Below are 14,230 nucleotides of genomic sequence, written 5' to 3' on the forward strand. Positions count from 1 at the left end.
GGGGAGGGGAAGTTGGGAGTGTCAGCCCAACAAAGGGGGGCAGTATAGGGATGAACAGGCTGGCAGAGGGGGGCTGTGGGGGTGACCAGGCTCGCACGGGGGGAAGTAGGGGGTGACCAGCCTGGTGGGGGGGGCAGTTAGGAGTGACCAGGCCGGCAGAGAGGGGGCAGTTGGGGGCGACCAGGTTGGCAGGGGGGGGAGTTAGGGTAGATCGGACAGGCAGGCAGGTGAGCGATTAGGAGCCAGCAGTCCAGAATTGTGAGAGGGATGTCCAACTGCAGGTTTAGGCCCAATCCCTGGCAGTTGGACATACCCCAAGGAGTCCCAGACTGGAGAGGGTACAGGCTGGGCTAAGGGGACCCCCCCATGCACAAATTTCGTGCACCAGGCCTCTAGTTTTAAATAAACCCCTACTCTGGAGCATTAGAATGTGAGCTCATTGAGGACTGAGAATTTAGTCTGTGTTTGTCACTGTGGGTTCCTCAGTGCTCACATCAGTGCTCACAGTAGGCATCTATATATATAAAAGCCTAAGCGACCATTCAACCATTCAACTGGTAGCTATGATGCGCACTGACCACCAGGGGGCAGACGCTCAATGCACAGGCATGGAAACATGGAACAGACTGATGAATCTCAGAGGGAAGGGGGGAGAAGGGAGAGCAGGAAGAGATTAACCAAAGATCTTATATGCATACTAGAGGCCTGATGCACGAATTTGTGCACCAGTGGGGTCCCTCGGCCTGGCCTGCGGGGATTGGGCTGAAACCAGCAGTCCAACACTCCCTAAGGGGTCCTGGATTGCAAGAGGGCACAGGCCAGGCCAAGGGACCCCACTGGTGCCCAGCCTCTAGTTCAATATATTGGTCAATGAGTGAGAGGACAAACTCATCTGCAGGTAATTTACAACATGGGAGAAATGTCTCTATGATACATTTTGCTGGGATCTAGACTAACATTAGACACTCAGAACATATTCCCTGACATGTCTCCTGAGTTAAACAGTCTAACAAAAACTTTTAAAAAGTAATTTTTCTCATTTTGAAGAAAAGCATGCTTCCTATGAACACTAAAAACCTTCCCAGAAATGACTGCTTTTCAATTACATTTTCTTAAGTTTGATACTGAAGATCTTGCAGAAAATAATTTAAAGACAAAATTCACCTGCCATCCTTCTCTCTGATCTGCACTAATTTTGTTTCTTGTAATTGCTGCCTTCTCTATGCATAGCTTCACCCATGTATAAAATACATCTACTTCAGTCTTCAAACACTATTGATGAGGTTTGGGGGAATAAAAGAATTTTTTCCGAGGGCCTGAAAGTTAGCTGAAAGATTGTGGCACCTCACAATGTAGAAAACATTACTTAAAAATTAGGCATGGCCAGTAAAGCATAGAAAAAATAGTCAATAATAATTGTGATAACTATGTATGGTGCCAGTTGGGGTGCTGGAAATATCGAGGAGAACACTATGTAAAGTATATGATTGTCTAACCACTAAGCGGTACACCTGAAACCAATACATAATAATAAAATTTTAAGTTAAAAAAAGACAAAATTCAGCATTTAATGGGTATACACACAAATCACTGTTCATTTGTAAAAGTCCACAACTTAATGATACAGGCCTGCTGGATTACATATTTTTAAATAAACTGTATTTAATCTAACATTCATTTAATTTAGTGATGGCCTGTAACAAACCACAACCTGTTTCTTCATGAGTAAATATTTAAACCAGCTCATTGACTTTAAATGTCTAAAAGAGACTGAAGATAAAGGCAGAGAAGTTAGATTTATAGCTGAGTAGGTAATAATCAACTGCTGCTATTTTCAAAGCCTCTGGCCTGCTCATTGGCAACTCAGGAGCGTCACAGACCATCACAGACCAACAAGAACTCTCCAAAACATCCCAGATTCAAGGCACAGGGCCACCTGATTCAGTCAGGTACTTACACTTTTCTTCACTTGGAAGAAAGTTAATGGCTTACCAATATTTAACAGATTTATATTGGGCCAAAAGGATGAATGTAGAGAACAAGAGTTTAAGAAACTTCTAAGAATTTTTTATTTCTATAACTTTAATGAAACTAGTGCTAAGTAAAGATAAATATATGAAATCAGTAATCATCCAAAGCACTTGCATTTATAGCACTTTTTTTTTCTAAAGGGGCTATGGTATTTAAACTGCCCAGCTATTTTTTTCAACATCCTTGGAAAATGAGGACCTTGCTATAATAAATTTTCAATATATTTTCAGATAACAGTTGTTTACCTTAATAAGCAAATACACTTTTAAAAGGATTATGCTTGATGGAAATCATTCTAAAATAAATAGTTTTCTTAACAAATTTGTATTCTGATCATCCCCCAACCCTTTTTCATGTCCAGAATAATAATGAGAACTATAATTATTCTACTGAGTGGTATTAGAGAGAAAACTTTAAGGGTCAGTCATTAATTAGGCTGTATGGGACTGTTTGCTATACACTCAATGGCACAAAATTATAGTGTACATACAGTATTTGAAGTTCTTATGGTTTGATTTTTGTTGTGTTCTGACTCCTCCCTGCTGTACTGCAGTCTGGCTTTTCACTTCTTGCTGCATCCTTTTCTCTGCTTTTATTAGCTTCTTCCCACTCTTCTCCTTTCCTTCACCAGGGTTGTTTGGTTTGGCAGAACAAGGCTTACAATAAAAGTAAAAGGATTCCATGGGAGGGCTCAATGGCATTCCTCTCAGTAAAGTGCTCCAATGCCTGGATTCTGCAAGAAGATCTGTTCCTTTGGTTTCCACAGAAGTTGCCTCTGACTACCATTACTTTAAATTTGTTTTTCAATAAAATAATGAAATTACATATTATTGACAAAAAGAAAGGATGATATGAAAGACATGCAGGGAGCAATAGGCAGTGGGAAAAAGAGAAGAGCAATAGTACCCTAAACCAACAAATAAATTAGTGAAAACAAAGGCATCTTTGCTTCAAATGTTCCCTGGGAGGGCTGGCTTTTAAATTTGTCTGCCATAAGCCTTGGGCTGTTTTGGCTGTTTTACCAAGTTCTCTTTGATCTCATTGTCCTTCTGTTCCCCACCCTGAAAGTCTAACAGGAAAGAACTCCATTGTTAAGACTTCTCTTTAGGAAGCTCCCTATCTCTACTGCCTTAACCATTTGCTCAGGACACACAGCAGCACTCATCTTGTTCCCCAAACCATCCCCAAAGCAGGCTCTATCAGCACAAGACATGGCAGCAATGCCCTAGCTGGACACTGAGGAGTCTTGGCCTGAGGACCACAGACTATTGAAAATCTTCAGTAAACTAAACCCTCAATTAGTACATACTGGCTTTGTGGACCTATCTTTATCCTGCAGAGGATCTAGTAAGTCCTCTGGAAAGCCAGGTCACTAAATATCAGCAAACTCATCAGAAGAACTGCTGCAGAAGCAAAAGAACATACACAGATACAATAAAAATCACATAATTTTTCCAAAACAAATGTAAAATACTTTTGAATTTCCTGCATCTCTTCTGCATGCCATTATATAGGCATTCACTGTGGTTAGATTCATTAAGTGTTTAAGTACGCCAGGACGCAGAGTACTACCTGCTGGGAGGCTACTAGGAACTCATTTCTGCACTTCAGGAGTCTAGTTGGTTAAATCACTCAGGTAAAGCTTAAGTCAACTTGTAATTCACCTCCCCCTTCTCTTCCTCCTGCTCATCTCCCCTTCCCCTCCTTTAAAACTGGAAAACTCATATTGGTATTGACTTCAAACACTCCCAATTTATTTCCTTTTAGATTTGTTTTTTTATTTTTTAAAGAGGCATTTACAAGGTACCTTTACTTTAAAATAATTTAACATTGCCTGTCAAGACACAAAAATAGTAATACCTCTATACACGTAAACACACTATCAATTCATTAGTGAGTAAAAACACCTACACAGAGATGTGAAGAGCAGCAATGTGGGTACAGGAGCCTTAAAACCCCTGTTGTCCAAATACCTACATGGTATTTTTCCCCCAAAAAAAAATTTTTAAAATTTTTTAAAACCTTAAAAAAAAGGGATTTTTTTCCTGTTAAAAAAAGGCCCCTCTTTTTTTCCGGGTTTTTTAAACAAGTAAAATTTTTTAAAATGGTGCCGGGCACAAAAGGTTTTTTTTTCCCCCCCCCCCCCCCCCCCCGTCACCCTTTCCCTCCCCCCCCCCCCCCACACACACAGCCACTTATCTGATCACTTATCTCTTTGTAATCACATGGCTTGTTTTACAAAGCCCCCAAGAACAAAGCAAACATCTAGGTTAAACACACTTAAATAAAGCTGGACTTCGGTGAAAATAGCTTTGAATTTTTTCAAAACCATTTGTTCCAACCAGTGTTTGTTCCACATTAAGTAAACACTGCTAAAAGAAATCAGACAAAATCTGCATTTCTTATCAGACACAGGGCAGAATGTAGTTCTCAAATTTCTTGTGTGTTTTTCTCCATCTCTTCTTAATGCTGTAAATGGGCACGTATTACTAGGAAGTGAAGGCTCAAAGAGGAGTAAAGCCTGAAGCAGGGGTTTCTATGGAAAGGGTCCCTTTTATTCACCTACAAATTACAGTGATGTTACTAATGACCCTGGGCTCCATGACCAACCAATCGTTCTTATAAATTAATGCTATTAGTGACTGGAAAAGAGGTTATGGGTGGCTTAATCAATTATATGCACGCATCCATCATTATCTGGAAGGTTGGGGAGCTTAAAGCCCATGCTGTTTGGGCATGGGGCATGAGGCGTTGAGCAATGGGGCAAAGAGAAAAGGGATCAGCCTAAGTAGTCTACCATTCAAGTGACAAACACAAAAATCCACTGCAGCCTCTTTCTAGGTATTTTCCATTGCTCACCCACCTCTGGAGGTGAAAGACCAGCAAAACAAACATCAAACCAACTGCATCATGAGATCCTCCCCATATGGGACCACTCCCAGCTGCCATACCTTCCACAGAGCATACCTGGTCAGGGCGAGCCAAGGGACACAGGACAGATGCAGCCATTATTTGTAAGAGAGCAGGCCAGCGGGCAGATAGTTGTTACTGAGTTCACTCTGTGGCAGGTATGCTTCTGGACACTATCTCATATAGTTCAGTCTAAGATCTGCTAACATGGTATGATTGTCCCCATTTTCCAAAGAGTAAATGGAAGTTCAAAGTGGTGAGATGATTTGCCCAAGGTTACACCATTGTAGAAGGCTGAGCCTAAATGTGAATCCAAAACCTCCAGCAATAGGTCTCATACTGTTCTGCTCTACTCTACTGACTCTGATAGACGCCTTTTTGAGGCCTTCTTAAGACTGGCGCAATATAAATCATGAGGGACAAAAACTTCTTTCTTGTTTTCAAAATCACTTTACAAGGAATACAGGTATGCCCTACAAAGAAACTTACATTTAGACACTTTATTACAAATTTAAGCTGTAGAGAACCTATTTGTTATCTGATGGCTAAAATTCTGGCAATCTCCTATTATGCCATTTCCTGTTGAGTGGGGCAGTTATACACACAGTGCTAGCTCACTGATCTTCTTTGAACCACTGCCTCTCCTGAATACTAAATCTCTGGGCAAGTACTACGAGTTAAGATCTCACAACCCAAGAAGCACTGCAGGGTGGAGGGAGTAAGGAAGGGAGCCAACAAATTGGAGACCCTGCTCATTGCCAGACACTATGTCAGGCGACTTACATATATTGACTATTCAGTACTTATAACAACCTTCATAGGTAGATAACCCCATTTTACAGGGAAAAAACCTAGCCCTAGGAGAATTAAGTAAGTCTCTTGGCCAAGGGTACACCAGTCATAGACAAGTATGGACTTGGGGTGGCCCCTTGGAAAGTTGACAGATAAATGAGAAGTTTTCAATCCAGTGTTACTTTGGTTTGTTTCAGGTATTATAGCAATACCAAAAAAATATTACCTTAATTTAAAATTATTCTTGTGTTAACACAGTCATCCCTTTTAAAAACTTGTTTGTAGCTTGCTATATATTTAGGATGCAACTTATGCATATCTTGGGGCTGTTTCAGAGGTGGCCTGAGTCATCCCCACAGTAGAAGCCCCTTCAGATATCATATGAGGATCAAACAATGTACCACTCTGACCACAGACTTCAGCTGGACCCTTGTTACCAGGAAACTCGCTATTTTCTCTAATCAACCTGCCTCCCACTATCTGTAATGAGAACCTCAAACACTTGTGCTCTTCCAGCCTCTGAGTTCCTTGGCTCCTGTCTTACTTGGTGGAACAGAGTGTCTTCTCTGTCGCACACACAGAAGCAGGGTATGTGAACCTCTCAACCTCATCACTGAATGACAAGCTCATGCTCATCTTCCCCCCCCTCCCCTTCCCAGGTTATGGCAGAGGTCTCTTTCTCCTCCCAGATAAATCCAACGGAACATTTTAGCTTCAGGATCCTTCTCCAACAAACCTTATGTGCCTGGTTATTCTTTTGATCTCTCAATATGAAAACATGCAGATATGTCTACACCTAAAAAACTAAATAAAACAAAATCACTCCCTTGTCTGCACATTCCATTGTCACCTTCACAGGCAAACATTTCAGAGTTGTCTATAATGGTCTCCATTCTCCGCTTACATTAATTTCTTGTTTAATTTTAATGTGATTCCATTTTCATTATTCATTAAAATGGTTCTTGTCAATGTCATCAAAGACCTCCAAGGTGAAAAGGGCATTTCCAGTGTCAACAGACTCAACTTGCATACAGCATCCACCAGTATGCTTCAGACCACCATACTCCCCTGGTTTCCCCAGACTTCTCTGGACCCTCTGTTTAGTCACCTTTTCAGGCTCATCCTCCTCTAGCTGATCTTTTAAATCACAGCTCAAAGCCTTCCCTAATGCTCCTATGTCATTACCCATTATTCACCCTCAGAGTACCCTGGATCCTTCCAAAAAAGGGACTAAGCAGTCACAATTTTGCCTCTACATGTGTTATATCTCAATACTGTTTAACTCTAGTTATTTCACAACTCCTCCACTACGCTGTACCCTCCCTAAAGAAAAGAACTGGGGTCTATCTGTCCTTCACTGTGTGTCTGGCACTTAAATGTTTGTTCAACAGGTAAACGGAAAAGATGATGCCTCACAGGACAATGGTATCTAATTAGACCAATCAGATTTTGTCCTTCAGGAGTGGAAAGAGGGAAGTCCAGACCAATGCAGTCTGGTGAAAGTATGAAGGAAAACCGGGAGGTGTAAAGAGAGGCCTGCAGACTGAGCAAGTAGCTGTGTGGCGCAAATGCAGGGCTCAGAGCCTCAGGCTGCAGGGGACCATGGTCTCCAGACTCCATGGCTGCCTGAGGTTTCAAGCAAGGGCTACCCCTGGGTTCTAGGAAGTTCCTGCCTCTCTCAGTACTGCCTGTGTCCTTTACTTGAGGTAGCCTGAGTGCCATAACTTTCTTATAGCTAACTAGGAGTCTAAAAAATATAGGAGCTCCTCATGGGCGGGGGGAGGGGGGGAACACACACACAAAAAAAACACTTGAAGAAGCAGTTTTTTTGTGAATAAGTTGAAAAGCCCAAAGTAGGAGAAATAAAAACATAAGGCGCCTTACATAATTTCCCCCCAAAACGTGAAGATCTCTTTTGAGGAGATTAGTTGTGTTCTGGAATGATTCCCAAGAACTGTGCCAAAAGCAGCAAACTTTCCTTCACAGAGCTTAATAAGGATTAACACTCACTAAAGACCACCAGACTCTTGTTTCATGATTCAAAAAAGTATTAGCTGTGCACACTACATCTCTGACTTTGAAAAATAATTTGTTTCTTTGCTTTCTAAAAAGTTTCATATATGGAAAAATATGTCTATACATATAATTTAAACTAGTTAATTTTCTTTTCAAATTATAACAAGTATGGATTTACAAGACATTAAAAGTTAAATGTGAAATCTACATTTGAAGGCTAATTTATGATGTCCAAACATAGTCAGATCCCCGAAGGCAAAAAATTCCAGTGCCTCAGACTTATGAGTAGATTATTAAACAGAAAAAATTAACCCAGAACTTTCCAACTTTAAATTGATCAATACCAATTTCTTTACTAAATCTTTTCATGGTAGTTTGGGATGAAGATCATAATCTTTGCCTTCTGGACAAAATGATGGCTGAGCTGACCCACCGGCAAGACCAAGTTGCTACCCCATTTTAAAGGGCAAGAGAACACGTCATTTTATAGATTGTGTAGCATAAAGAGGCTCTTTCAGGATCTTCTCTATGTTATATTTTTAGAGTTTTCATTAATTATGAAGCAAACAATATAAGAAGAAGTCAACATGAAGCAATTACATCAGCCAACAGAGGACAGATTAGATAGTTTGGTTTTCCTTAGGGAGACAGTAGAGTGTGGTGGAAAGAACATACCACTTAGAGTTAGACAGACTTAGGTTTGAATACTGTTTCTGCCAATTACCAGGCAGCAATGAAAAGTTATTAACATCTCTGAACCTGGTGTCCTCCAAATGTGGGCTGATGATGTGGTACTGAGTAAAACAAATTGTTTCCCAATGACGACTAATACATAACAGACATTCATGATTACATTCATTAATTGCAATGAATCATTTGGTGAATATTTAGATATTATAAAAATGAGGGTCAAAATACATTTCTTTAAAAGTTAGAGTCTGCATTTTTTTTTTTTGCTTTTCTATCACTTCAAAGGAAGAATAAAAAGTAATGCGTTTTGATAAAGGACATAATAATACGGACTACAAAAGTCCATGAATTGCTGGGAAACAGTTGTGACCTTACCAAATAATGCAATAACTTCAATTAGTTCAGAGGAGACTTGTGTCACAGAAAGAAGAGGACAAATCCCGTGCATTGAAAATTATATCAAAACAACCCCTAAATATAAACATTGATATTACCAGTGCTCCCCAGAAAGGCATGAGGAACCTACACTTGGGATAAAAACCCTCCTGCCTCCTCTGCCTAAACCTGCTATTTCTTGTGTACAGTGAAACAGTTCACTAAAGCCCTGCTTAGCAAAGACAAGCATGAGCTGAGCACATGAGGGGGGCCACCTGCTGATTTCTTTCCTGGCCCAACACCTGTTGGTTTTCATTGGCCAGATTTGTACTTAGGATTCCTATTCAAAATCAATGCAAGTTCATAAAACTTGTAACAAATATCTTTCATATCTAAAGGAAAATTATGGTCAAAAAGATTAATTAATATTAATATAAATAGAAAAAGGCACAATTTGCAGTTATATTCCCAGTAAACAGTGAGTTTCTCTTCTTATTTATTAAACGAGAAAAGTAAAGAAATGAATGAAGTGAACTAAGATTCCATTTAACAATACATTAATTAGGGCAGGCAATTCATGGAGAGGAATGTGTCTGGAATGGAAGACACCACATGACAGTGCTTGGGGACTAAGATGGGAAAACACAGGAATTAATGGGGCCATGGCACAAAGACATTATGCATTAGGATTTAGACCACCTAGTTCATTGGAGTTGCATGATATATATATATATTTACACACACACATACACACACATATATGAAAAGATAAGAGTTTGAATGGAGTACAGCAGCCACAAAATATCTGTATTTCACTTTGAGATTCAAATTAATGGACATAGTTTGCTGACTGAGGCACACAACAAAAGAGCTTTATGTCCTGCTGAAAGCTGATAAAAGAGTGCACACTATAAGACCCCTGGTAGAGAGAGATTTTGCTCCATTTGCCAATGGAACAAAGGTGGTTTTTTTAAGGCCAAGAGCCCTTCTGCTGTGTTTGTATGGAGTTCACTCACAGTGTGGTTCATAAGGAGGAGGAGGGTCTCCACAAGGTACACACTCCATGTCTTGAAAACCAACAAGTTTTGTCTTCCTATAAAATCTAGAAGAAAAAGGAAAATAATCCTTGTTAGCTCTTTTATCTGAACTCACAGTTGCAGTGAACAGATTACATAAATTACTGGCAGTCTCCATTACTAATTCTGTTTGTTTTTTTTTAATATATTTTATTGATTTTTTTACAGAGAGGAAGGGAGAGAGATAGAGAGTTAGAAACATCGATGAGAGAGAAACATTGATTAGTTGCCTCCTGCACATCTCCTACTGGGGATGTGCCCGCAACCCAGGTACATGCCCTTGACCGGAATCAAACCCGGGACCCTTCAGTCCGCAGGCCGACGCTCTATCCACTGAGCCAAACCGGTTTCGGCCTAATTCTGTTTTTTAAAAAAGTTCTCAAAGTCTTTTTTTAAAAACATATTTTTATTGATTTCAGAGAGGAAGGAAGAGGGAGAGAGAGATAGAAACATCAAAGATGAGAGAGAATCATTAATTGGCTGCCTCCTGCATGCCCCCACACTGGGGATTGAGCCCGCAACCCGGGGATGTGCCTTTGACCAGAATCGAAACTGGGACCCTTCAATCCGCAGGCCGATGTTCTATCCACCGAGCCAAACCGGCTAGGGCTCAAAGTCTTAAATATAGTAGTATCTTAGACAGACATCCTTAGAAAGACCTCTGAGCATGCAGTGAATACTTATGAAAGGCCAACTCCACTAAACATAACTGTAGATTTTACTTAGCCTCACATTTTCTATATTAGGGGAGTGGGTGCTGGTGAGGGAATATGAAATCAATTTAAATGATAAAATGCCTTATAAATAAAGTGCTAGTTTTTAACATTTGAAACTCAAAGACCAAAAGAGTCCAGCAAACCATAAAAGCAATAGAAAAATGTAGTGAGGTGCTTATATAATTTTGATATGGGGACATCTTACTAGGCATGACAAGACTAATTAATATTAATATAAATGGAAAATGACCCAGGAGCCAGAAAGAGATTAACAGCTTTGAAAACACACACACACACACACACACACACACACACACACACACGATATTAAAGACAACTGAAGAGCAAAAACAAAGTATCATTAACCTAGTTAATGGGCAAAAGAAAATTGAAAAATAGTTCTGATCACAGCATTTTCTATAACTTAAGTCTGTAACATTAAACTTAAAAATCATTAAGGTGAAAGGAAAAAACAGGCAAAGAACATTAACTCCCAAAAGAATAACATTTCATAATTTTTAATTCTCATAATTAAAATTAAAAAGAATGCCATTAATTTTTAATTTAACATTAAAATGTTTAACCTCATTATTATTCAAGTAACTATAAATTGCAATGAAAATACACCATTTTTACTTAGAAAATTGAGAAAGTGCTGGTGTAAGGCTAGGTAAATAGGCACATGTATATATTTCCAGTGGGAATAGAAATTGCCACTTGCAGGAGGGCAATTTAGCAATACAGCATCAGAATTCATATAGTTTATTTACATCCTTTACCCAATAATTTCATTTTGTGAAATGTATCCAAAAGAAATAATTAGGTGGGTAAAACTATATATATAAGAATGTAATCACAGTATCTATCTATCTATCTATCTATCTATCTATCTATCATCTATCTATCTATCTATCCATCCATCTATCTATCTATATGAAAGCCTAAGCGACTGTCCAACCTTTTGACTGTCCAACTGGTAGCTATGACACACAATGACCACCAGGGGGCAGACGCTGCGACAGGTAACTATGATGCGCACTGACCACCAGGGGGCAGATGCTCAACGCAGGAGCTGCCGAGCTGCAGTGACTTGGCAGCTGTGGTTCTTGGGTGACGCACCCGGAACCAGAGAGGAGGGAGCCCAATTCCTGGCTGCATCATCCAAGAACCACCCTCTAACAATCTGGGACCCTCGGGGGATGTTGGAGAGCCGGTTTCGGCCTGATCCCCACAGGCCAAGCCAAGAGACCCCACAGGTGCACGAATCGGTGCACCGGGTCTCTAGTTGTTTATAAAAGAAAAGAAGCCAATTAGGCACAATCCCAATATACAACATTAGATATGACCAACTATGATGGAACCAGGGAAAAAGAATAAAAGGTGAGCTTCGGAAATAATGATGCAGATCTACCATACATAATTTTTTAACTCATAAAGTATCAAGTGAAAAAAGAAGTGTGAATAATATAATTTCATTTTATACAAACACACCTTGATATATATTCTTTCAGACTATTTACCAATGCAGCTAAAGACATTTATATGTATATATTAGCAGTGAAAAAAATTATATATTGAATATTAACAGTGATCATTTCTTGATGGTGAGAATTCAAGCAATTTTCTTTTCTACAGAAAACTTCCAACTTTTCTGACAAAAATAGAGATTTGGAGAATAAATTTACAAATCAAGTGTATAGAGGACAGGCAGATGCAATTATTTTGTAAAATTGGATAATGTAGTAACAAATCTGTATAATTTATGATTGAAATGAAATTTGCATTTTGAAACTAAGTAAGTTACCTCAAATGCCCAATAACTTCCTTATTTGCTCATCATTCCATTTTCAGTTGACTATGAACATCTGTCCAAATGATTGTAATATAGTGAATTCTCACCAAATTTTAATTAAAGATATTTATTTTGGAATTTATAAAGTCAAAATCAAAGAACAAAGTTGGAAGATTCATACTTCCTGATATGAAAATATCACAAAGTATATTAATCAATGCAGTGTGGTAATGGCATAAAGAGAGACATGTAGACCAATGAACAGAAAAAAGAGCCTAAAAATAAATCCCCATGTATATGGTCAAATTATCTTTGACCAGGGAACAAAGACCACTTAATGGGGATAGGACAGTCCCTTCAACAAATAGTGCTGGGAAACTGGATACCCACATGCAAAATAATAAAGCTGGCTCCTTATCTTAGCTCATATACAAAAATTAATTCAAAATAAATTAAATGAAAGACCCCAAAGTATAAAACTCCCGGAAGAAAATATAGGAGAAAAGCTTAATGACATTGAATTTGGCAATAATTTCTTGGATATGACACCAAAAGGCAATCAAAAGGCATATATGAAATAGGCAGCAAAAATAAAAATGCAAGTAGACTACATCAAACTTAAAACTTGTACATAAAATGATACAATCAATGTATACTTACACCCAAACTCATTGAGTTGTATACATTAAATACCTTAATAAAATGGTTAAAAAGTAAGTCACACTAAAATTAGTTTTAAATTATAATAAAATAATAATGATTCCTTCTAAGATTAAAAGTAAAAGATACAATCAACAGTGAAGGGCAACCTACAAAATGGGAGAAAATATTTGCAAAATCATATTCTAAGCTAGATAAGCACTTTTATTTTTTAATATATTTTTATTGATTTCAGAGAGGAAGAGAAAAGGGGAGAGAAATAGAAACATCAATGATGAGAATCATTGATGGGCTGCCTCCTGCACACCCCACACTGGGGATTGAGTTCACCAACCGGGCATGTGCCCTGACTGGGAATTGAACAGTGACCTTTTGGTTCATAGGTCAACACGCAACCACTGAGCATGCCAGCGGACTAGATGAGCACTTTTAAAACACTCTGGAAAACTTGAGTAAAAGTCACTATGTGATTACTGCCTGCCTCATACATTCATGCTAACTTAGAAAAGGATGTAATTTTGAACTAATCATATAAGTAAACTGTGAAAAATCATTCAAATGTCTACTCGTTTCTAACTTTCCTGCATCTAAGCACTTATTTAAAGAATGAGCAAACACTGTAGAAACTAAAAGCCATGGGTTCAGATGACAACAGAGGTTAAGCATGGGAAGCACATTTGGGAGCTCCTGGAGAGACCATACCCTCTCCCACACTCCAGCAGCATACCTCCTTCTTAGTGAAAACCTAGTCCTTGTACCCTGTGCTTCCCCCCACATTCTCTGGGCACTGCCCACCTCAGCCCTAGTCCCTTATGTCAGGCATACGATGGGCATTATCTCCTGTGGACCTTTTCTTCTTCCTGCCCTCCAGATGAAGAGAGCAAACATACACAGACATGTTTTTATCAACATTGTAGAAAGGAATAATAAAGATGTGTAAGATACTCAGTGTGTACTCCTCAAATAGATTTGCACAAGGTCAAAACTCTGGGTAATGATATTAATAGGTATCAATGTTTCTGAGATTTTAGACCATTACTTTTTTATTAAATAACAGATTTATTGAAATATTTTACAAACCATAGAATCCATCAAGTTAAAGCACACAATTAAATGGTCTTAATATATTCATGGATTTGTGTAACCATCAAGTACAATCCATTTTAAAACAT

General features: G+C 38.9%; 1 protein-coding gene across 1 annotated transcript in view; it reads right to left on the reverse strand.

Annotated features, from left to right (window-relative positions):
* The window catches only part of TNFRSF19 (TNF receptor superfamily member 19), a 93,048-nt gene that overhangs the window by 49,020 nt on the left and 29,798 nt on the right, over positions 1-14,230 (reverse strand). The window contains exon 6 of the mRNA XM_006083600.3: positions 9,831-9,916. Within this exon, the coding sequence (XP_006083662.2) occupies positions 9,831-9,916 (86 nt within the window). The remainder of the gene's footprint in view (positions 1-9,830; positions 9,917-14,230) is intronic.

The sequence above is a fragment of the Myotis lucifugus genome, unplaced genomic scaffold (assembly GCF_000147115.1).
Source record: "Myotis lucifugus unplaced genomic scaffold, Myoluc2.0 scaffold_7, whole genome shotgun sequence".
NCBI classification, from domain to species: domain Eukaryota; kingdom Metazoa; phylum Chordata; class Mammalia; order Chiroptera; family Vespertilionidae; genus Myotis; species Myotis lucifugus.